Source organism: Scyliorhinus canicula, chromosome 2, assembly GCF_902713615.1.
Source record: "Scyliorhinus canicula chromosome 2, sScyCan1.1, whole genome shotgun sequence".
NCBI classification, from domain to species: domain Eukaryota; kingdom Metazoa; phylum Chordata; class Chondrichthyes; order Carcharhiniformes; family Scyliorhinidae; genus Scyliorhinus; species Scyliorhinus canicula.
Window position 1 is genome coordinate 195,611,749 of NC_052147.1, and position 24,439 is coordinate 195,636,187.

The 24,439-nt window shown below is 46.7% G+C and overlaps 1 protein-coding gene across 2 annotated transcripts in view; it reads left to right on the forward strand.

Moving 5' to 3' along the window:
• The first annotated feature begins 1,127 nt into the window (after positions 1-1,127).
• ccdc141 (coiled-coil domain containing 141) overlaps positions 1,128-24,439 on the forward strand; it is a 272,222-nt gene continuing 248,910 nt past the window's right edge. For both annotated transcript variants that reach the window (XM_038789287.1, XM_038789288.1), the window contains exons 1-2: positions 1,128-1,383; positions 1,654-1,776. In XM_038789287.1, the coding sequence (XP_038645215.1) occupies positions 1,282-1,383; positions 1,654-1,776 (225 nt within the window). In that variant the 5' untranslated portion in view covers positions 1,128-1,281. The remainder of the gene's footprint in view (positions 1,384-1,653; positions 1,777-24,439) is intronic.

A 24,439-nucleotide genomic window follows, 5' to 3' on the forward strand; every position in this document is an offset into this window, starting at 1 on the left:
GGTGGCCAAAGGATGAAATTGAGATGACGTGTTAGTTTTTACAAGTCACCATAGAAACCAAATTTTTTTATTGATCATAAAACAAGACAAAGCAAGTTGGCAGATGCAGCGAAATTGACCATATCTATTTTTCTTTGCTTGATCTGTTTTATATCCCTGATCTAATAATAATCTTTATTATTGTCACAAATAGGCTTACATTAACACAGCAATAAAGTTACTGTGATAATCCCCTAGTCGCCACAATATGGTGCCTGTTTGGGTACACTGAGGGAGAACTCAGAATGTCCAATTCACCTAACATGCATGTCTTTCGGGACTTGTGGGAGGAAACTGGAGGACCCGGAGGAAACCCACGCAGACACAGAGTGAACATGCAGACTCCGCACAGACAGTGACCCAAGCCGAGAATTGAACCTGGGACCCTGGCGCTGTAACTCATCACCTGAAAAGGTGAAATTTGGGTGCATGAACTAAGCACTGCATGTGGAACTGAATTAGGGCGATGAATAGTTAGAAATATTTGGGCAGATTTTGAAAATGTGTCTGTGCTCGCTGTCGAAGACAATGTATTCTGTGGTAAATTAAACATTAATGCATTTGATTCTTATTTAGCTTGTTGTATGCATGATGTTGCTAACCTCTCCAGTAAGACCGTAACAATAGTAAATGTAAGTAAATGTGATATTTATGAGCAATCAATTCAGCTGAAAAAGAGTGTGCCGTGGAATTGTTTGTCTCATTGAAATGTGCCATGTTACTGAAAAAGTTGGAAACCACTGGTGTTCTTTATAAGTTCAGAAATAAAACTTTGCAAGAGCTCTGTCAAGATTCATGTGTTAGCAATTAAAGCTGGAAACTTAATTAAGATAGCTTTTTGCTTACAGCTCTTGCTGTGGGACAAAATCATTTCCTTCAGATTGTGATTGTTTCCATTTGATCGTCCAAGGTCATTTTAAGTTGTGTGAGGATTGCATCCAGTGCTTCTATGCTGATAATGGAGCAGGACTGGCAGATTGGTGCTGTCAAAATAGGGGTGTGTCAGCTTCCTAAAGCAGTGATACAACACATGCTGCTTCAATCTATTTTTAACTAGCTGTTCTCTGCTGTGAATATTGAGACAGTGTTAGCTGAGCCCTTTTCCTGAATACATGTTCAGTAGTGAGCACTGCAATTTTATTGTCTTTTATCAGTTACTTAACAGCCTAACTTTTAGATTCAGTTGAAAATTCTGTCTACAGGTTTAATCAATCAGCTGTATCAATTGGAAAGTAAGAGACCATGTCCAATGAAAGCGATTCTGGAGGTCGACCTTCAGCAACGACAATTAGTACTGTAGCTGTACAAACAGGAGACTCAAGAATTGTAGTAGCTATACTAAAGGCAAGTGTTCTCTCTCTCTCTGAAGTGAATACCCTATAGTTTTATTAAGTTGTGATGTAGAGAATTGAACTTTGGCCTGTGTTTTGCTTTCCAGCTTGTCGCTCCACTTCTGTGCAAAATTCTGTGTGCCTCAATATTAGCTAACCTTTCTGAAATTCTAAACTTCAAGTGTTTTGAAAGTACTAATTACAGTTTTGTGTTAACTATATGTGTAAGTAACATGAAAATGTAATTCTGATCTCCCATAAATCAAACACTTATGTATTTCAGTCTGCGATGTGTGTGGAACTTCAGTTGGTTGAATCAGTACCAAATCTTCTTGAAATTGGCAGTAATGTGGATGAAACCAGGAAAATACTGAATGAACATGAGATTCTTCTAGCTAAGCTGAAGGTAAGGGGCCAGCCTCCCCGAACAGGCACCGGAATGTGGCGACTAGGGGCTTTTCACAGTAACTTCATTTGAAGCCTACTTGTGACAATAAGCGATTTTCATTTCATTTCATTTCATTGAGTGGGCAGGTAACCATTAATTGGGAGAAATTACCTAAAATTGACCAAACTATATGTACCAGATATTAAAGCAACCATGAATTGATGACACAGAACATTATACCCTCCTGTAGATATGGCAAAAAAAAACATTCAAAGCTGTTGGAAAGGGCTGTACTTATGTTATAGTAGGTTGTACCTATGACCCTTCTATTGCCAGATTTGGAAAGGAAAAATCTACAGGTTGGAATCACAACAGTTCTACTGGGCTTATTCCACCCGCACTTATCGCACTGATGTTTGCAAGGTTGGTAGGAGAATGTCTTGTTATCATGGGGAAAAGAGGTATTTGCACTATTTGTAGGGTGTGTCCACATTTGGATGCTCCCCTTCTGGCATAACAGGCTTTGACAAATGTACTAGAATTATTTGATGATGTAACTAGTAGAGTTGACCATGGAGAACCGGTAGATGTGGCTTATTTGGACTTTCAGAAGGCTTCGACAAGGTATCACATAGCAGATTAATGTGTAAAGTTAAAGCGCATGATATTTATTACAGGTAATGTTTGCAGATGAATAGAAAGCTGGTTAGCAGGCAGGAAGCAAAACGTTGGAATAAATGGATCTTTTTCTGATTGGCAGGCAGTGACTAGTGGGGTACTGCAGGCATCTGTGCTAGGACCCCAACTGTTCGCATTATATATTAATGATTTGTAAATGATACAAAGTTGGATGGGAGAGTGAGCTGTTAGGATGATGCAGAGATGCTTCAGCAGGATTTGGACAGACTGACTGAGTGGGTAAATGAATGGCAGATGCAATATAATGTGGATAAATGTGAGGTTATCTGCTTCAGTATCAAAAATAGGAAGGCAAATTATTATTTGAATGGGTATAAATTGAGAGAGGTAGATGCTCAGCGAGACCTTGGTGTCCTCGTGTATCAGTCATTGAAAGCAAGCGCGCAAGTACAGCAAGCAATATAGAAGGCAAATGGTATGTTGCCCTTCAGAGCGAGATGATTTGAGTATAGGAATATTGATGTTTTACTGCAATTGTATAGGGCATTGGTGAGGCCACACCTGGTGTAGTATGTGCACTTTTGCTATCCTTACATGAGGAAGGACGTTCTTGCTATGGAATCAGTGCAGCAAAGGTTTAACAGGCTAATTCCTGAGATAGCGCGACTATCATATGAGGAGAGACTAAATCGGTTAGGATTATATTCATTGAAGTTTCGAAGAGTGAGAGGGGATCCCATAGAAATGTATAAAATTCTAACAGGATTAGACGGTAGATTCAGAAAGAATATTCCCGATGGTGGGGGAGTCCAGAACTAGGGTCATAGTTTGAGGATAAGGGGTAAACCTTTTAGGACTGAGGTGAGGAGAAATTTATTCACCAAGAGAGTGGTGAATGTGTGGAATTGACTACCAAGTAGTTGAGGCCAAAATGTTATGTGATTTAAAGAAGGAATTAGATATAGCTCTTGGTGCTAAAGGGATCAAGGGATATGGGGGTGGAGATGGAATCAGGGCATTGAGCATGACAATGAATGGCGGGCAGGCTCGAAGGGCCAAATGGCCTCCTCCTGCTTCTATTTTCTATGTTTCTATGCAAGAGGCAAGATGGACTCCAACCTTTTTCAAGATGATGCTGGATCTCCCAACTGAGATTGGGACCTAAATCATTTGGATCTTCCTAATTTTCTGAGCCTTCCTGGAAGATTCCTATTTTAGTCGCAAGAATAATGAAGGAAATGTGGTCCTTGATAACAGTATCTAGCAGCTGGACTGATATGGGATTTCTAAACATTGGATCCAAATGTACAAAGTAACTGTTTTTCTTTGAAACATTGAGATGATATCTTTGCTCAACTTTGAATAATGGTGGCTGCTTTCAGTCATTTCACTGTTATTTTTTAAATTCATGGTATGTGGTAAGCCAGCATTTGTTACCCATCCCAAATTGCCCTTGAGAAGGTATTTGTGAGTCACTTTCTTGAACCACTGTGGTTCATGCAGGTAACCCGCAGTACTAGTAAGGAGACAGTTCCAGAAGTCTGATCCAGCAATAACAGCAACAACTCTAACACAATAAATATACCAAGATACTTCACAGGAACATTATAAAACAAAACATGAGTCGAGCCACTTTAGGGGAGGTTAGGTCACATGACCAAAAGCTTCATCAGAAAAGTAGATTTTAAGGAATGTTTTAAAGGAGGAAAGTCATCCTAGACTCCAAGGGACTGTCTGAGAAGAAGAAAGAAGGAAAGTGAGGCCAAGAGATGGAGGGAATTAATTCTGGAGCTTCGGACTTTGGCAACCGAAGACAAGGCCACTAATGGTGGAACAATTAAAATCAGGAATGCTCAAAAGGCCAGAATTCAGTGAGCATGAATATATCGTGGAGGGTTGTGGGACTGGAGGATATTCCATTGGGGTGAAACAAGGCCATGGAAGAATTTGGAAGCAAGAATGTGGCAGCTTCAAAAGAGTTTTGCAAACCAATTGTTCCACAAAGCAAGCCTGCATTCTCCAAGGGTCCCCAAATGACAGCATATAGTTGAGAAGTAGGATGGAGCGAGGAATAGACCCTTGGAGGATACCAGGCATAATGGTACAGGAACAAGAAAAAGAGGAGCCATTGCAATTGATACGGTGGCTAAGATTAGATAAGAAGGAAAACTGAGAGTGCAAACTTATGCAGCTGTATGATAGTGGAAAGGTATTGAAGGAAGATGGCATGGTCAACTGTTTCAAAGTCTGCAGACTGGTTGAGAAGAATGAAGAGGGATTCTTTCCTTTATCACAATCATATAGAATGTCATTTATCGCTTTTCTAACGGCTGTTTTGGTACTGTCATTGATCAAGGGGTTCCTCATGGAGTTCCAGGAAAGAGGAGTACATAATTTTGAGGTGACATCACAATCAAGGACTTTGGAGAGGAAAGGGAGTTTGGAGATGGGGTGGTAGTTTAAAAGGATAGTTGGGGCAAGAATAGTTTTTTTGAGGAGAGGAATGATGACAGATTTAAAGGAAAGAGAGATGACCCCTAAAGAGCGACAATGATTAACAATATTGACCAACACAGGGACCAGGAGGGAAAGTGGGGTGATCAATAGCTTAGTGTTCATGGGATCAAGGGAACAGGTGATATGACTCATGGTGAACTCGCAGAGGGCACAAGGGGAAATAAAAGAGAAACTAGAGAAAGAAGCGAGTTGAGCACAAGTGCAAGGGGATATTGTGGAGCAAGGTTGGCTGGGTGGACTAGGGATAGTAAGAGATGTGGCAGAGGCAGCTGGTCGGAATGTTTTCATTTCATGATAAAGTAGTTATCATGCTCCTCACAGTTGAAAAGTGGAGGGGACAGGAGAAAGAGACTTAATGGGCCATCACTTCACTTCAGCATTTGAGGACATTTAGGAAGAACTTGATAGCCACATGTGCTGAGGCTATAACATTTAATGTCAATACAATCAAACCTAGCGCATAGAGTCACAGGGCCTAGAGATCTACAGCACAGAAAAGGCCCTTCGGACCATCGCATCTGCGCGGTCATAAACAACCAACAAAACTATTGGTCCCCTTATTTGAGAAAAGATGAGGTGGCATTGGGGCAGCTCAGAGGCTAGGTTGATTCCGGAGATGAGGGGTTTGTCGTATGCAGTGAGATTGAACAGTTTCGGCCAATACTCTCTAGAATTTAGGAGAACGAGCGGAGATCAAATTGAGGCAGATGTGATGATAAAAAGGTATGGATAAAGTAGACGTGGAGCAGCTGCTTCCACTTGTGGGGCATTCCAGAATGAGAGGTCATGGTCTTAGGATAAGAGGTAGCAAATTTAAAACAGAGTTGAAGAGAAACTGCTTCTTCCAAAGGTTGTAAATCTGTGGAATTCGCTACCCCAGAGTGCGGTGGATGCTGGGACAGTAAGTAAATGTAAGGAGGAGTTAGACAGATTTTAAACTGGTAATTGGTTGAAAGATTATGGAGAACAGGTAGGACGGTGGAGTTAAGGTCAGGACGAGATCAGCCATGATCGAATGGCTGAGCAGACGCGTTGGGCCAAATGGCAACATTCTGCTCTTATATTTTATGAATTTATGAACTATTCTAATCCCATTTTCCAGCATTTGGCCCATAGTCTTGTCTGGCTTGGCATTGCAAGTGCAGATCTAAATATTTCTTAAATGTTATGAGGGTCTCTGCCTCTACAACGCTTTCAGGCAGCAAGTTCCAGACTCCCACCACCCACTGGGTGAAAAAGCTTTTCCTCACATCCCCTCTAAAGCTCCTGCCTCTCACTTTATGCCCCCCTTGTCATTGATCCCTCCACCAAGGGGATAGGTTTCTTCTTATCCACTTTATTTATGCCCTTCATAATTTTATACATCTCAATCTTGTTCCCCCTAAGTCTCCTCTGCACCAAGGAAAACAACCCCAGTTAGTCCAATCTCTTTATAACTAAAACTCTCCATAGAATCAAATAGAATAGAACCATTGAATTCCTATCGTGCAGAAGGAGGCCATTCGGCCCGGCGAGTATGCACTAACCCTCTGAAAGAGCACCTACTCAGCCCATCTGACCAGCCTGTCTATATCCTCCTGAAATCGAAGGCTATGCTCCTCACTATTTAACACCTCACCAATTTTTGTATCATCTGCGAACTTACTGAACAGCCCTCCTCCATTCATATCTAAATCATTTACATAAACCACAAGCAGCAAGGGCCACAACACTGATCCCTGCACGACCCCATTGGACACGGGTTTCCAGTCAGAAATACACCCCGCGACCATCCCCCTTTGTTTCCTGCCGCTCAGCCAATTTTGGATCCAATTTACCATATTTCATTGGCTCCCATGGGCTCTTAGCCTCGCTATCAGTCTCCCATGTATAGATCTGTCTATTGCATACATGCAAAACTTTGGCAAGACTGGCCAGTAAGACCAGGTTCTCATACAGACAGTGGTAATTGTGTTTGTCCTGAAGTTAAGTTCACTGTCGGAAGATGTTGGGTTAAGCCCATTCATAATGTTAATTAGGTAAGAGCACCTCCATGTGCCCAGTCCTGTGGTTAAAGCATATATTCCCTTAATTCCCTGATTGCCACCTGAGTCCTCCTCGGTTTTTAGTCCAAGCTAGGAAGGCGTAAAAACCAGACGGCTCCGACCGATACCTTTCTCAAACTGCCATCCTATTGGGTTAATCTCAGTCCTGGGCTCCCACTTTGTGTAGACAGCCGACTGTTCTGCCTACCACAGCCCAGATTGGTGAGCCAAATATGTATATCTGACTGCTCCAAAGGTCTGATGAAATTCGGGATCTCTTGGTTGCATCCCAAGAAGACATGATGGTTTGTGTTCGATGCCTAGCTATCCAAAATCCAGATATTAAGTTTTTTTGTTTTATCTAAATATTTTTATTTTCCATTTTCACATTTTCTTCAGAATTTACACCCCACACCCCACCAACAAACAGTAAACGGTAACGAATACAATGTCAATCCCCTTATCAACAATAACGATCCCATCCTCCCACCACCCCAAACAACGACCCACCTGACAATATAAGCATCAAATAAAACAAACCCTCCCAAGGTGGAAAAAAGGAGGAAAACATAAGGATCAGGAATCGCCTGTGGTCACCATTGACATATACAGTCCACCCACCAACCCCCCCCCCCCCCCCAATATTCAATGCCATCCAATCCCCAAAAGAGTACTGTGAGTGACAACCATGAATTGTAGACTCCCACCCCCCAACCCCCCCTCCCAGACTCCTCCCCTCCACTTCCTCTTGTAAACTCCTCCCCCCAACCTTGGTTCCTTCCCTCAACTTTTCACCCCAACTAGACTCACCAAAACCTGTTCTACCAGGCTCTGATGGTCGCAGCCTCAACCCCCCCACCTCATTGGCCGGCTTAAACCGGCCAGCATGGAGGCCCCCACCCGGGTCTCTTTCCTCCTTGCCCGGTCCCAGGAAAACCAAGAAATCTCCGTTAGAACACAACCTCCGCATACACACCCAAGCCCCACAGAACCATCATTGCAAATGAAAGTCCCATCTCTTCCCTTGTTCAAATATATACAGCGTTGACTCATTTAGTACATACACCAACACGCAGTGAAAAATTAATGTTACATGAGGCTACGACCATTTCTCAATCTGCCACAGTCCTTCTGTCTTCGCAAACTCCTCTGCTGCTTCCGCTAACCAAAATAAAAGTCCTTGGATTTGTAGGTCACCCTCAACTTAGTTGGATATACTATGCTGCACTGCACCTTGCTGATGTACAGTTCCTTCTTCACCCGGCTGAAAGCAGCCTGCCTCCTCGCCAGCAACACCGTAAAGTCCTGGTATATGCGTATACCAGCTCCAGCCCACTGCACCACCCGCTTCTGCTTTGCCCAGCAAAGGACTTTCTCCTTCACGCTATACCTACGTGATGCACTATCAATTATGATGAGATGAGAGTAGAGAGTAATCGAGGCTTCATTAAGCAGAGATGTTTTGTCTCTTGCAGCTGCTACCAGAAATGGGAGCAGCTCGGTGTGCACACACATTTATACTCCACCTACTGGGCGGAGCCAGCAGGCAGGGATCTACCCCGTACCTGTAGTACAAGAGCCTTACCGTATTACCTCTAATACAAGTATTATATAAACGGTGGTGACTACCACATTCACCCCCTGTTAAAAAAAGAGTCCAGCGGGGGTGGTTGAAAACTATTTACAGGTTTGTGAGAATTTAAAGTTTACAGTCTGGTGAAAATTTACACATTTAGCCGGTCGGGTGCCTTGATCCTCCGCTGTGAGCGCCTTGGTCCCAGTGGTGATGCAGGCGCCGGCTTGGTTGCCTGTGACTCCGGGAGCATGTTGTCCTCATCTTCATCCCCGGGTGGAACCAGTGGGAGGGTGGATCGTCCTGGGGTGGGGACTGTAGTGAGGTGTGCTGGGGGGAGGGTGGGTGGCGCTGGGGCAATCGGAGGGGGGGTGTCGGTTGGTGTGGGGCCGTGGGTGGAGGTCCAGCTGGTGCCAGGTCCCTGAGGGAGACCGTGTCCTGGTGGCCATCGGGGTACGGCACATAGACGTACTGCGGGTTCGCATGCAGCAGTTGTACCCTTTCGACCAACGGGTCCGCCTTGTGGATCCACACGTGTTTGCGGAGGAGGACGGGTCCTGGAACTGCCAGCCATGTTGGGAGCAAAATCCCGGAGGTGGATTTCCTTGGGAAGGCAAGGAGACGTTCATGGGGGGTTTTATTAGTCGCAGTGCAGAGTAGTGATCGGATGGAGTGGAGGGCGTCGGGGAGGACTTCCTGCCAGTGGAAGACCTGGAGATGTTTAGACCGCAGGGCCAGTAGGACGGCCTTCCAGACCGTCCCATTCTCCCTCTCTACCTGCCCGTTTCCCCGGGGGTTGTAGCTGGTCATTCTGCTCAAGGCATTGCCCTTGCTGAGCAGGAACTGACGCAGCTCGTCACTCATAAAGGAGGATCCCCGGTCGCTGTGGACGTAAGCGTGGAAACCGAACAGGGTGAAGATGCTGTTGAGCGCTTTAATGACCGTGGCAGATGTTATCTTGGGGCATGGGATGGCGAAGGGGAATCTGGAGTATTCATCGACTTGTTCAGGAAGTACGTGTTTCGGTCGGTGGAGGGGAGGGCTTCTTTGAAGTCCATGCTGAGGCATTCTAAGGGGCGGAAGGCCTTCACCAGGTGAGCTCGGTCTGGCTGGTAGAAATACGATTTGCACTCCATGCAGACCTGGCAGTCTCTGGTGACAGTCCTGACCTCCGCAATGGAATAGGGCAGGTTGCGGGTCTTTATGAAGTGAAAGAACCGGGTGATCCCTGGATGACAGAGACCATCGTGTAGGGCCCGGAGTCGGTCCACTTGTGCGCTGGCACATGTACCTCGGGATAGGGCATCGGGGGGCTCGTTGAGCTTACCGGGGCGAAACAAAACCTCATAATTGTAGGTGGAGAGCTCGATCCTCCATCTCAAGATTTTATCATTTTTGATCTTGCCCCACTGTGAATTATTAAACATGAAGGCAACCGACCATTAGTCAGTGAGGATAGTGAATCTCCTGCTGGTTAGGTAATGCCTCCAATGTTGCACAGCTTCTACGATAGCTTGGGCCTCCTTTGCAACAGAGGAGTTCCGCATTTCGGAGGCATGGAGGGCGCTGGAAAAGAATGCCACGGGTTTGCCTGCCTGGTTGAGGGTGGCAGCCAGAGCGACGTCTGATGCATCACTCTCGACCTGAAAGTGGAGGGTGTCGTCAACCGCATGTATCGTGGCCTTGGCGATGTCAGCCTTGATACAGTTGAAGGCCTGGAGGGCCTCAGCCATCAGGGGAAATACTGTGGACTGAATGAGTGGGCGGGCCTTGTCCGCATAGTTAGGGACCCATTGGACATAATAGGAGAAAAACCCCAGGCATCGTTTCAGGGTCTTGGGGCAGAGGGGGAGTGGGAGTTCCATGAGGGGGCGAATGCGGTCGGGGTCGGGCCCTAGAACTCCATTTTCCACAACAAAGCCAAGGATGGCTAAGCGGTTGGTGCGGAACACGCACTTCTCCTTGTATGTGAGGTTCAGGAGTTTGGCGGTGTGTAGAAATTTGAAAAGGTTAGCGTCGTGGCCGCAGATGGTGGTGTTATCCAGGTATGGGAAGGTGGTTCGCAGCCCGAACTGGTCAACCATTCGGTCCATCTCACATTGGAAGACTGGGACCCCATTAGTGATGCCGAAGGGGACCCTAAGGAAGTGGTAAAGGCGGCCATCTGCTTCGAACGCAGTGTATTGGTGGTCCGCCTTGCGGATGGGGAGCTGATGGTAGGCAGATTTCAGGCCCACTGTAGAGAAGACCCGTTACTGTGCAATCTGATTGACCATATCAGATATGTGTGGAATGGGTACGCGTCGAGCTGCGTGTGCCGATTGATGGTCTGACTGTAGTCAATGACCATCCTGTGTTTCTCCCCAGTCTTTACTACGACTACTTGGGCTCTCCAGGGGCTGTTGCTGGCCTCAATGATACCTTCCCGCAGCAGCCGCTGGACCTCCAACCTGATGAAGGTCCGGTCCTGGGCACTGTACCGTCTGCTCCTGGTGGCGACAGGTTTGCAATCCGGGGTGAGGTTTGCAAACAGGGAAGGCGGGTCGACCTTAAGGGTCATGAGGCCGCCTACAGTGAGGGGTGGTAGGGGTCCGTCGAATTTTAGAGTTAGGCTTTGGAGGTTGTACTGGAAGTCCAGGCCGAGTAACAGGGCAGCACAGAGGTTCGGAGGACGTAGAGCCGGAAGTTGCTGAACTCTACGCCCTGGACGGTGAGGGTGGCGATACAGTACCCTTGGATTTCCACGGAATGGGATCCAGAGGCCAGGGATATTCTCTGGGTAACGGGGTGTACCATGAGGGAGCAGCGCCTTGCCGTAGTGGGGTGGATGAAGCTTTCTGTGCTCCCGGAGTCAAGAAGACTTTCACCACTGTCGTCGCGGTTGTGCAGCTGGGACTGATCGAGCGTGATGGAGACGGGTTGCGGCTGGTGTTGGTAGGCCCCGGGTTGGTCGGCAGCGGTGGCAGGCGATGAATAGCCAGATAAAGTCCTCGACAAGCTGGGGTCCTGAGGCGCCGTCCAAAATGGCACCGAAGATGGCGGCGCCCACGGGGCGCACATGGCGGGTGGCATTAAAGATGGCAGCACCAACGGGCCGCACGTGGTCTGCTGGGAGGAAGATGGCGGCGCCTACGGGCCACACGTGTTCTGTGGGGAGAAAATGACGGCGCTGACGGGTCGCACGTGAGGGGTGCAGGAACACTGGGCCTATGTACAGCAGCAATAGACGGGCCTGGCACACCGCAGCAAAATGTCCCTTCTTTCCGCAGGCCTTGCAGGTTGCACTCCGCGCCGGGCACCGCTGTCGGGGGTGCTTTGTCTGCCCGCAGAAATAGCACTTGAGACCCCCGGGGTTGGTTGGCTGCCGCACGGCGCAGGCTTGGGATTGGCTGGGGGCGGTCGCTGGTGGGGCCCACGATGTCCATGAGGGTGCCGTGCGGCCGGGGGTGTATGCCGTGCAGTCGGGGGCGTACGACCGTACGTTATGGGAGGCTACCGTTAGCGAGTTCGCGAGTTGCCTGGTCAGCGCGAGGTCAAGCGTACCCCCTTTCTAATAGGCGCTGGCGGATGTACGCCGACTCCATGCCCATAACGAAAGTGAACCTGATTAAGAGTTCTGTATGTTCCACGGCCGAATTGCCTGGCAATCGCAGTTCCTCGCTCTGATGTGCAGGCACGCCAGAAATTGTCTAATGACTCACCGGGGAGTTGCTGCCTCGTGGATAGGAGGTGCTGGCATAGAGTTTGTTCATGAGCCGGATATAGTGTCCTTTCAGAAGCTCCATAGTTTCAGGGTAAGTGGGCGCAAACTGGATAAGGGGGAAAATTTCGGAGCTCACCCATGAGTACAGGATCTGAAGCTTCTGTGCGTCCGAGGGCTGTTCAGTCGCTGATCTGAGGTAGCTTTCCAAGCAAGCTAGCCAGTGGCTGAAGGCCGACATGATCTTGTCTGCTTGAGGGTGCAGCTGCAGACGATCTGGCTTGATGTGCAGTTCCATCGCTGTAATATCTCTGCTTAATAAATTGATGCACTAATGTTTCCACCAACCTCCCGCCTTTCTGCCAAGTCAATAAATATGCACGTATCACTGTCATTACTACCTCGTAGGGCCCGTGCCAACGTGATTGGAGGCAGCTACCTTCCCCCATCGCCAATTTGGGGTACATTTGATTTTTCAAATTGCTGATCTCGTCCTAGGTCCTGAAATGCCTATTAGTCCCTGACCTCCTTCCTGATCATGTGTAGCTGTTTGTTTAATTCTCTCATGCATTGTCAGATCCTGGGCGGGATTCTCCGATCTCCCGCTGGGTCGGAGAATCGTACGGGGCCGGCGTCAAGCCCTCCTCCGTCGTGTCCCAAATTCTCCGCCCCCTGAGATTTGCCGGGGGCAGGAATCGCGCGTGCCGGTCGCCCCCCCCCCCCCCGGGCGATTCTCCGGCCCGTGATGGGCCCAAGTCCCGCTGCTGACTAGCCTCTCCCACCTGCATGGATTAAACCACCTACTTTACCGGCGGGATTGGCGGCGTGGGCGGGCGCTGGGGTCCTGGGGGGGCACGGGGTGATCTGACCCCGGAGGGTGCCCCCACGGTGGCCTGGCCCGCGATCGGGGCCCACCAATCGGCGGGCGGGCCTGTGCCCTGGGGGCACTCTTTTTCTTCCGCCTTCGCCATGTTCTTCACCATCGTCAGCAGCCGCTGATGCTCTGGCGCATGCATGGACGTACGCCGGCCGGCGAAGTCCTTTAGGCCCCGGCTGGCGTGACGCCAAAGGCCGTTCACGCCAGCCGACAGAGTGGGAACCACTCCGGCGCGGGCCTAGCCCCTCAATGTGAGGGCTTGGTCTCCGCACCTTTGGGGCGGCCCGACGCCGGAGTGGTTCACGCCACTCCAACACGCCGGGACCTCCCGCCCCGCCAGTAGGGGAGAATCTCGGCTCTTACCTTTAGGGGCTCTACATCGGCCTCTTCCAAAATGACTCCCTCAGGTAATCGCATGACTCAGCCAGTCATTATCTCAAAGGGTGTAAATTCAGAGCTCTGGTTCAGGCTGGCTTGTAGGCGCATCAGGGCCCGTCAAAAAGCCTTCCCCGGTTTCCTGAATTGCGTTCGCTAGAATTTCCATCAATGTCAGATTTAAATATTCCACTGAATTGCACCTAATTCCCATTTGCTGTTTTAATTCCCTGTCTCTATCTTCTACCCTCAATTACTGAATCCAAACTAATTTGATGCATCCCACTAGTTACTATCCTCGCCCAGTCACGAGTCCTGGGAATATTCCATAAAATATTTAATCTCCTCTTCAAAAGAAACTCTGTTCATATATCCATCAAAACCACCCAGACTGTGTGTATTTTCTTTATTGGGCAGTACGGTAAACAGTGGTTAGCACAGTTGCTTCACAGCTTCAGGGTCCCAGGTTCAATTCCCAGCTTGGGTCACTGTCTGTGTGGACTCAGCACGTTCTCCCCGTGTCTGCGTGGGTTTTCTCAGGGTGCTCTGGTTTCCTCCCACTGTCCAAAGATGTGCAGGTTAGGTGGATTGCCATGCTAAATTCCCCTTAGTGTTCAAAAAGGTTAGGTGGGGTTACTGAGTTATGGGGATAGGGTGGAGGATACTCTTTCCAAGGGCTGGTGCAGACTCGATGGGCCGAATGGCTTCCTTCTGCACTGTAAATTCTATGATTGCTGATTGGAATACCTTTAAATGTCGTTTTTTTCTTTTCACTTTTTTTAGCATACCAGTTCATAAGAATTAAAATTAATCCAGCAATTCCAACGTCTTGCGCCCAGGCTTGTTGGTTTTCAAAGGTCGGATACTCATTGATCAATGTTTCCATCAGATGTCCCAGACATGAGCACTTGTCTGGAATTAACAAATGGCCTGAATAGGTTATGGTCTTTGCATTTTCTTTTCATGTATGGAATGATCTGTCTGAACTGTACGCAGAACAATACTTTCCACTGTACCTTGGTACACGTGACAATAAGCAAATCCAAATTCAATTCAATCCTTTAGTCCATGATTATTGCTGTGATATTGAAAATCTGCAAATTAATTCTCAAATTCTTGAATCTACTGCAAATCATGTTTCATTTACAGTTACCTGTAAAACAAAGCACCGGTCCACCCTGCTTGGGACAAATGGGTTCAGTCATTTGAACATATCGAACAATTCAGAAGCTTAAAATTTTGTAATTCCCAATTCTTGTAAAAATTAAATACATCTTGAGCTGTTTATAGACAAAAGTTAATTCTGCCACATTCCAAAATACCTGTTATTAAAAACAGAAGGTAATGTTAATTCCCCAGAAAGATACATTTTAACAAATGTAGTCCAAAACAATGGTCTATGAATATCCACATAAAATTAATGAAACACACAGATTCTCAAAGCTTGTAAATTTCAAGCTGTTAATTCTCAGAATTCTCTCGCAGCTATAACCTCTTAAAAAGACAGAACATGACAAAAAAAAAAAATTAATTATAAATTAAAGCTCTCAATCCCTTGATTAAAATAAAAAAACAGGATCCTCTATTGTCCTTCATTGTGACTTTTTTTTTTTGTTACATTTAAGCCAATTTCCAATCCCTGATTTTACAGGCATCACCTTTTCTTTGTTGATTCAAAATCTCAAGCGCATTCCCACCCAAACATATTATCACCTGCAACCATAACTATCAAAAACGTGCAACTTAATTTGTAAGAGGTTATATCCAAAAGCTGTGTGGAGATTTAAAAACAAATTAATTGTCTGCTGAAAGAGTTATCTTTCTGCAAAACCTAAAGGGACAGGACAAAACATTCTTGGAATCATCCAGCTGCATAGCCCTGCCCAACTTTATTTTAACATGCTCTAAATGCCATATTGAATTTCACCTTCTCAAATGTTATACTTTTCCCTCCTATTCTAATTTCTACAGTTTTTCCCCAGGGAATTTAGTTATTGCCTAAATTATGAAGCAATAACTCAAAAAGAAAATAATAATAGTCATTTGGTCATTTTAACTTTAACTGACTAAGTAATCACAATCATTTCCTCTTTATTTCACATCTTTAACTTCCTATTACTGATATGAAACCCAGAGAGACTTCACAAGTCGACTCAGAGCTGGATTCAGGAATTGTTCAACATCAAGCCTGTATTTTATTTACCGTTTGGCCAACCTAATTTTTTCATTTTATCAATCTACTCTATCCCAGGACCCCTTATCCACTTTTGCTTGAACCAAGGCATGAACTTCTTGTAGCTCATCAACTTTCTATCAAAAATCTGTTTCCACTATTTTTCTTAGGGGTGGGTAACTCCTGTAATAACATTTGTCTCTCTGTAGTAGTAAATGGCACCGTTACAATGTTCCTTATCTGGGCCCTGTTGCGCTTTGCTTTCAACACCGTTTGATAAGTAGCCATCCATACTACAGGTAGGGAAGCAGTGGGTATGTTATATGGAGGTTAATGGTCCCCTTTTTCTTTCAATTCTCACATTGTTCTTCGTACTTTACTAAATCCCAATCTGGGAGGGGTCGGTCAGCTGCAGTGATCTGCATCATCGCTAGGGGAGCTGCCGTCCCCACATACTTCTGAATGACCTTTGGTTTCTGTAAGTATAAAGTCAAGATCAGCACAGTGGCTTTCTCAATTTATATCACTTGTTTGAGCCTTCCACCACTTATAACAGGTCAGTAGGTTGCCTGATGGAATCCACCCCGTTTTTGCATTTTGCCAAGTAGTTTGTTAACTTCTGTCTCTTTTAATAATAATAAGTGTGCGAGTGTGTTCCGTGTATTAGACAAATCATCACACAACTAGTATTTAGTATAATCACAGTTTATTATTGAACCTAGGATTACTTCTATACTTAATAAATTACACGCTACTACACATTAGACTATGTCTAGCAGTTAAACGACCTTTACTTAACTTCCAAGTGACTGGCTCTGTGCAGGTTCGATAAGACTGGTTCCCACGTGTGGCGGCTGGAGGTTGTCTGGTTCGTCTAGGCTGAGTGTCGAATCTCTGGTGGAGAGCGCAGGGTCCTTAAACGTGGCTGGTTGACGTGCTGCAGTTGGATGACAGAAGCCGGTCCCCCAAAAGAGGCAGAAAAGATGGTTGCATTGCCTGTTCTTGCGTTGCGTTTCCCCCGCTTCTTTTGTGGGTGGTTTTGGGGTCACTGTCAATCAATTCCTCAGGGTTCCACCCTCTGATTGGTCACATCCAATCAGGGGCTGCCACATGACTTTTGGGCTGGGCACTCAGTGGCCAATCCGAGCAGGAGCTCGGTGCCGTTCAATCTGGAATATGATGTGATGGATCTGATGGTCCCATTGTTACTTTAATCACCTTGAATGGCCCATTTGCAGGTGTGAATTCCTGCATATTTCTGGGCTGCCATTTGCAAATACACAAGCTGCAGCTTGTCTGTGTTCCAACCTGACCACATTTCCCATCATTCTACACGGGAGGCCATTTTAGATGGCCACAGTTTACAGCATTTGTAGGCTACGTGAAGGAACAGATCACCTCCCCATTCTGGAGTGAACTCAAGTTCCGCTTTTTTGCCACTTGTCTTATTGGCATTAACGCCATGACTAACAGATTCTCTGAACGGTCGCGGTTTGTTTGGCCGCTCTAAGGTTGTCACCTTGCGGAAACCTTCACAGCTGTCCAGCTACAATGAACAGCATTTCCCTCGTACTCCCTTCATCTGGTGTACTCTCGATTTGCATTCGCTCTTCGGCTGCTGGTCTAGAACAGCACCCAGTTGGGAGTATAATCAAGGAACATAATACACACCTCACAGCTGGCCTCAGCAGATCCCATCTGAGTTGCCATTTGTTAGGGAACTTCATAGCTATCCAACTACCATGTACCTCGTTCCCCTCAAGTGACCAGACGACACACGGGAGTTCTCGTTTCAAATCGTTATTCAAGCTATAAGCAGGGAAACCTGTCACCATCATGTGGCCCACAGACTCTCCGACCAAAGGAATACAAGGATCATGTAACTGTTAAGCTCGGTTACAGGTCATTTGCATTACCCATCATTCTGAAGTAATCGATTCTCAATTACAACTACGTGAATCCCTGACCCGTTATCGGTGAAGCTTTGAAACTCCCCACTGGAGTGGAGCTAACCTACCGGCAAAGCGGGAGACCGGCAACGCCTCCAGGCCAGAACCAAGACTACCCCAACACCTGCCAGCGAGCTGCAGTACGCAGACGACACCTGTGTATGTGCACACTCAGAGGCCGAGCAACATATCATCATTGATCCATCCACCAGGACATATGACAGAACGGACCTCAGACAAAACAACTGGAAAGCAAAGGTGCTCGACCAGCCCGTTCCTGCCACACAAACTGCCCCCGATCATCAAGATCCATGGTGAGCCCCTGGACTATGTGGATCATTTCCCATTCCTCGGGAGCCTCCACTCGGCACAACATCAAGTCCTGCAACTAGCTCATGGTTTACAGAGCAGCTCTGGTCTCCGCTCTCCTGCATTCATCAGAAACATGAACAATGTACAGCAGACACCTCAAATGCTTGGGAGAGATAGCATCAACGTTGCCTCCACAAAATCCTGCAAATCCACTGGCAGGACAGGTGTAGCAACATGACCGTCTTCTCCCAATATTCCCAGTCATGCTCGACTTGCTGCAGTGGGCTGGCTACATTGTCCATATGCCCGACACCAGACTCCCGTAACGTGTGTTCTACTTCGAGCTCCGCAATGCAAGTGATCACTGCGAGGGATGAGGAAATGCTACAAGAACATTCTGAAAACTTCCCTAAATAAATGTAGCATCCCCATCGACACATGGGAATCGCTTGCCTTAGAACTTTGAGGGCGACAGGGTTGAGCACGCACAGGTCAATCGTAAACAGCGCAAAGAGAATGCAGAATCCAGAGCATCCCACCCACTTCATCAAACACCAGCTGCCAAACCTGTGTCAGAGTCTGCAGATCCAGGATTGGACTATTCAGCCAGCGCTGTACCCACCTCCCCGGAGAGGAATACAAGTCATCCTCGACCCCGAGTGACTGCCCAGGAAGAAGAAGGGATCAGTTAATGACGGAGTCTGGGAGTCCATTGTTCCTTGTGTTTCTGCAGGTAACAGACATAAACAGGAAAGAACTGTGAGCTCCTGACATAATCATCTAATTATGGAGTCTGATGGTATATCAATGTTCCTCTTTGTCCATTGTTCCTCGTGTTTCTGCAGTTCCAGCAGTTTCATGCAGTTTCTGTAGCTGTAATGATTTTAACCCCTTCAGTCAACCCCTTCATCATCTTATCCACCTATCCATCCATCCTACCCACCCTACTTACCCCATCTACCTACCAACCTCACCCACCCAACCACCTCCCCCCTAACTACCTATCCACTCACTCAACCATTCATTCACTCACCCATTCACAAATATTCAGATTGGACCTCAGCCAGTGCCCCAAAATTCTGTCTTCCTGTCACTCTACTTTGCTCTGATGGAGTTCCCTTAGGTACACTGTGCTGCATGTTTCTGTGAAAGCTGGGTTTGGAAGGTCCCAGTAGCAATGCACATCAGATTGAATCAGGGATATTTAGACCTACCATGTCGATCCAAGGACTATCATTGCAGCTGTTTAGAAGGTCCAGGCCAAGAAGATAAAAGTAAGTTACTGCCCATGCTGCAATCTGAAACAAACACAGAAAATACGAGACAATCTCAGCATGTCTAGCAGCATCTGTGGAGAGAAAAGGGAGATGATGTTTCCAGTCTGAATGACTCTTTGTCAAAGTTTCCTAGCTTTGTTATAGCGCCACCCTGTCTGTTTCATTCTTTTCACCTTTGTGAGTATGGGGTCTCTTTGTGTCCAGTTTCGGTTATGTCTGACAGAAGCTAGCAGGGTGTATAGAAAGTTCAAAGCCAGTGTGATCTCCTGGGGATCTGGTGCATGGAATGCTCTTTTGCAGGGGCAGGTGACTTAATGCATCTGCATTGGCAATTTGCATGCCAGGCTGGTGCTGAAAAGCACAATTGTAGGCCGCCAGCGGTAAGGCTCAATGTTGCACCCTCACCGAGATTATGGGTGATATGGGCTTGTTCTCTCTTAAAAGGTCCTGAAATGGCTAATGGTCAGTCACTTTATCAAACCGCCGTCCATACACATATATATGGAGAATTTCTTCACACTGTATGTAACTGCTAAACTCTCCTTCTTGATCTGGGCATTGTTCCGTTCGGCTTCTGATCGAGTCCTCAACGCAAAGGCGATTGGGTGCTCAGAACCATCTCCCATTTTGTGGGATAAAACTGCCCCTCTACTCTAAGAGGATGCGTCAGCCTGGTTGGTTTTCTGGGGTCAAAAAGCACTAAGAGGGGTTCGAGGACTGGAATGCTTGCTTCACAAATTGGAAGGCTTTTTCTTGGGGCTACCTCCATTGCCACCACTGTTTCTTGTTTGGTACCTGGTGTAATGTTGTGGCTTAATTTGAGATCAACCTTCCATATTATAGTAATTTACCATACCGAGGAAAGATTTGAGCGCGCTGACATTTTTGGGTGCAGGGACTTTGTGTATTCCTTGATCTTTTCTTCCAAGGCATGCGATTCTGTTGCATCAATGCAAAACCCTATGTATGCCAGTTCTGAGACCTGGAAAGTACACTTTGTGCACTTTAGGTGGACCCCCACGCCCCCCCAACCTCTTTAATACTTCCTCCAGGCTAGACATGGGGCTGGATTCTCCGACCCTCCATGCCAAAATTGCGTCCGGCGGGGGGGCGGAGAATAGCCGTTCACGCCGGAAATCCGGCGCAACGACACTTCCGCGATTCTCCGAAACCTGCCAGTGGCGCACCTGGTCGATGCGGCACCGGTCGGGCGCTGTTGGAACAGGCCCCCATGCCAATTTGGCGCGGTCAACCGGTCCAACTCCCACCGCCGTGGTTTACATCTGGTACCACCTGATGGGAGCTCGAACCCGCAGCCGCGGTGGCGGTCCTGGTGGGCGGCGGGGAGAATCTGACTCTGGGTGGGGCCTCAGCGGTGGCCAGGCCTGCGATCGGGGGCCACGGATCGGCGGGCCATCATGATCAGGGGGGACTTATCGTCCTCCGCGCGGACCCGCTTGCGGCCGCCTTGCGCATGCGCGGCCACACAATCTGGACAGCAGGGTCCCGCCGGCAGCCAGAGCTGCAGGATGCACACCGGGGCCCTGCTAGCCCCCTGGAAAATGGGGAATCACCCCGGACTTTCGAGGAAAAAGTCCAGAATGATTCGCTCCCATTTTCTGGCGGGCATGGGGAATTAGTCCCCAAAAGGGAGAATCCCGTCCATGTTCGTCATGGGTAGTGTCATTGACCATCACATTAAGAATTCGTTGCAGGAGATTTTCCATCCTAGGCTGGAAAATAGTGCAGACTGAACCAGTGCCCAACGATAGTCTTGTGTACTGAAAGATGCATTTGTGGGTGTTTATTGTGGCAAAATATTGAGACGCTTTGTCCAATTCTAATTGTAGATAGTAAGACTAAGGCCCAATTTTGAATAGGAAAGCGCCCCGCCAGCTTAGTATAGAGGTCTTCAATCCAGGGAATCAGATACTTTTCAACCTGGGCAGCGCGATTTATGGTTAGTTTATAGTCCCCACAAATTCTTAACGAACGATCTGGTTTGAGAATAGGGACTATTGACACCCCTTACTCGGAAAACTGAACCAGCTTGATTGTGCTCCGGTCTTCCAATCTCTTCAAATCTGCTTCAGCCTTCTGATGCAATGTGTATTGTACAGGTCTAGCTCTGAAGAATTTGGGCGTTGAATTCGGATGGACATAAATTTTGGCTTTGACGCCTTTAACCCGGCCTAGATCCTTGTGAAAAATGTCTTTGTGCCTTCTTCAGACATATTTGAGAACACCATTGGATATTTCCATCCAATTGAGCCTAATTTTCTGTAACCAGTCACTTCCCATTATCCCTTCCATGACAACTAATGGCAGAATTGTCTCCCGCCCTTTGTACACCACAGGCGTGTTTGTGGTTCCAAGGATTTTTAAAAGTGGAAGCTTGACTGCGGTACTCTTCAAGTTTAAAGGCTGAGTTCCCGCATCAATATTTTGGAAAGTCTGCTGTCCCATGGTCACCGATGTCGACTTTCATTTCAGGGGTTTATAGTTTACCCTTAAGACAATTTCAATCGTGGCCGTCTTATTCAATTGGACTGCATTCAACCAATGCAATGCTTTTCTTCAGAGCTCTTCTCCACTATGTTCAGTGGCGCTGCTGCTGTTGTTTTGTTTTTTTGCTTTAAAACACTTCGTCTAGTGCGGCAACGAACTTGAATGTGCCCCCATCGGTTGCATCAGAAACACGCAAACTCCTGGACATGACAGGTCTCCTGCCGATGGTCTCCCCTGGAACGGTAGCAGTTCACCCCAGCGACTTGGGTTGACATCCTGTCTTTTTCCAGTCCTTTGACTCTGGTCGGGTCCTGAGGACAGTGTCTGGTTCTCAGCTGTGCCTGTTGATCCTGCCACGCACATTGTGGCCACACTGCCTTATACTTGATTAACCTCTCCTTTAGCCACGCTTTGGAGCTCAGTGGTGCCTTTTTCGGTGCACTCCATTGCCTGAGCTATCTCAGTCACTTTTTCCAACATCATAGTGGTTTTAGCCAGGAGCAGCTTCTGGATATCACTTTATGGATCCCACAAACCAGCTGGTCATGCAACATATCACTTAAGCGCGGTCCCAAACTCACAGCGCTCAGCAAGCTGGCAAAGCCTGCCTATGACAGCTGAGACAGCTCTTCATGGTCTCTCACTGCAGAGTTAAACTTATAATGTTGGTGGATAATTGAGAGCCTTGTCAAAGGTCTTCAAATCAGTTTCCTGCAGGAACGTGAGGTTCATAATCAAATTACATGTAAGAATTATCATCCCAGAGTGCTAAAAGAGATGGCTAGGGAAATTGCAAATGCACTAGTGATAATTTACCAAAATTCACTAGACTCTGGGGTGGTCGCGATGGATTGGAAATTAGCAAACGTGACACCACTGTTTAAAAAAGGAGGCAGGCAGAGAGCGGGTAATTATAGGCCAGTGAGCTTAACTTCAGTAGTAGGGAAGATGCTGGAATCTATCATCAAGGAAGAAATAGCGAGGCATCTGGATAGATATTGTCCCATTGGGCAGACGCAGCATGGGTTCATAAAGGGCAGGTCGTGCCTAACTAATTTGGTGGAATTTTTTGAGGACATTACCAGTGCGGTAGATAACGGGGAGCCAATGGATGTGGTATATCTGGATTTCCAGAAAGGCGCCACACAAAAGGTTGCTGCGTAAGATAAAGATGCATGGCATTAAGGGTAAAGTAATAGCATGGATAGAGGATTGGTTAATTAATAGAAAGCAAAGAGTGGGGATTAATGGGTGTTTCTCTGGTTGGCAATCAGTAGCTAGTGGTGTCCCTCAGGGATCAGTGTTGGGACCACAATTGTTCACAATTTACATAAATGATTTGGAGTTGGGGACCAAGGGCAATGTGTCCAAGTTTGCAGATGACACTAAGATGAGTGGTAAAGTGAAAAGTGCAGAGGATACTGGAAGTCTGCAGAGGGATTTGGATAGGTTAAGTGAATGGGCTAGGGTCTGGCAGATGGAATACAATGTTGACAAATGTGAGGTTATCCATTTTAGTAGGAATAACAGCAAATGGGTTTATTATTTAAATGATAAAATATTAAAGCATGCTGCTGTGCAGAAAGACCTGGGTGTGCTAGTGCATGAGTCGCAAAAGTTGGTTTACAGGTGCAACAGGTGATTAAGAAGGCGAATGGAATTTTGTCCTTCATTGCTATAGGGTGGAGTTTAAGACGAGGGAGGTTATGCTGCAATTGTATAAGGTGTTAGTGAGGCCACACCTGGAGTATTGTGTTCAGTTTTGGTCTCTTTACTTGAGAAAGGACATACTGGCACTGGAGGGTGTGCAGAGGAGATTCACTAGGTTAATCCCAGAGTTGAAGGGGTTGGATTACGAGGAGAGGTTGAGCAGACTGGAACTGTACACTTTAGAATTTAGAAGGATGAGGGGGGATCTTATAGAAACATATAAAATTATGAAGGGAATTGATAGGATAGATGCGGGCAGGTTGTTTCCACTGGCGGGTGAAAGCAGAACTAGGGGGCATAGCCTCAAAATAAGGGGAAGTAGATTTAGGACAGAGTTTAGGAGGAACTTCGTCACCCAAAGGGTTGTGAATCTATGGAATTCCTTGCCCAGTGAAGCAGTAGAGGCTCCTTCATTGAATGTTTTTAAGATAAAGATAGATAGTTTTTTGAAGAATAAAGGGATTAAGGGTTATGGTGTTCGGGCCGGAAAGTGGAGCTGAGTCCACAAAAGATCAGCCATGATCTCATTGAATGGTGGAGCAGGCTCGAGGGGCCAGATGGCCTACTCCTGCTCCTAGTTCTTATGTTCTTATGTTCAACTGTCAGTCCTTCCCACCTCAGTTCATGGCACCTGTCAGCTGCAATTGAAACATTTACCTCATCGTCAATGTGGTGGCTCGAGACGTACGAGACGTACATTCCAGTAGTTAACAAAGCGATTTATTGGTGAAAGGCAGTTAAGTAACAGGCACAGAATACAATATCAAATGTGTTAACATTGAGACTCCAGAGACCACACCGACTATAAACTAAATCTAGTTGCTAGGTCTACAAAATGTAGAAGAAAAATCTTTTTTTCTTTATCTCATAATTTGAGGTCCATTACTACAATTTCATTAAAGTCTCTCGCCAGTAGAAGATACTGGTGGCGATACTATTCTCTACTTTTTACATATCTCAACTTTTTCACCAACATCCTTGACAAATCTCGTGTATCTTTCATCCAGTACCCCTGCATCATTTAATCGAACCTTCGACCTATAGCTA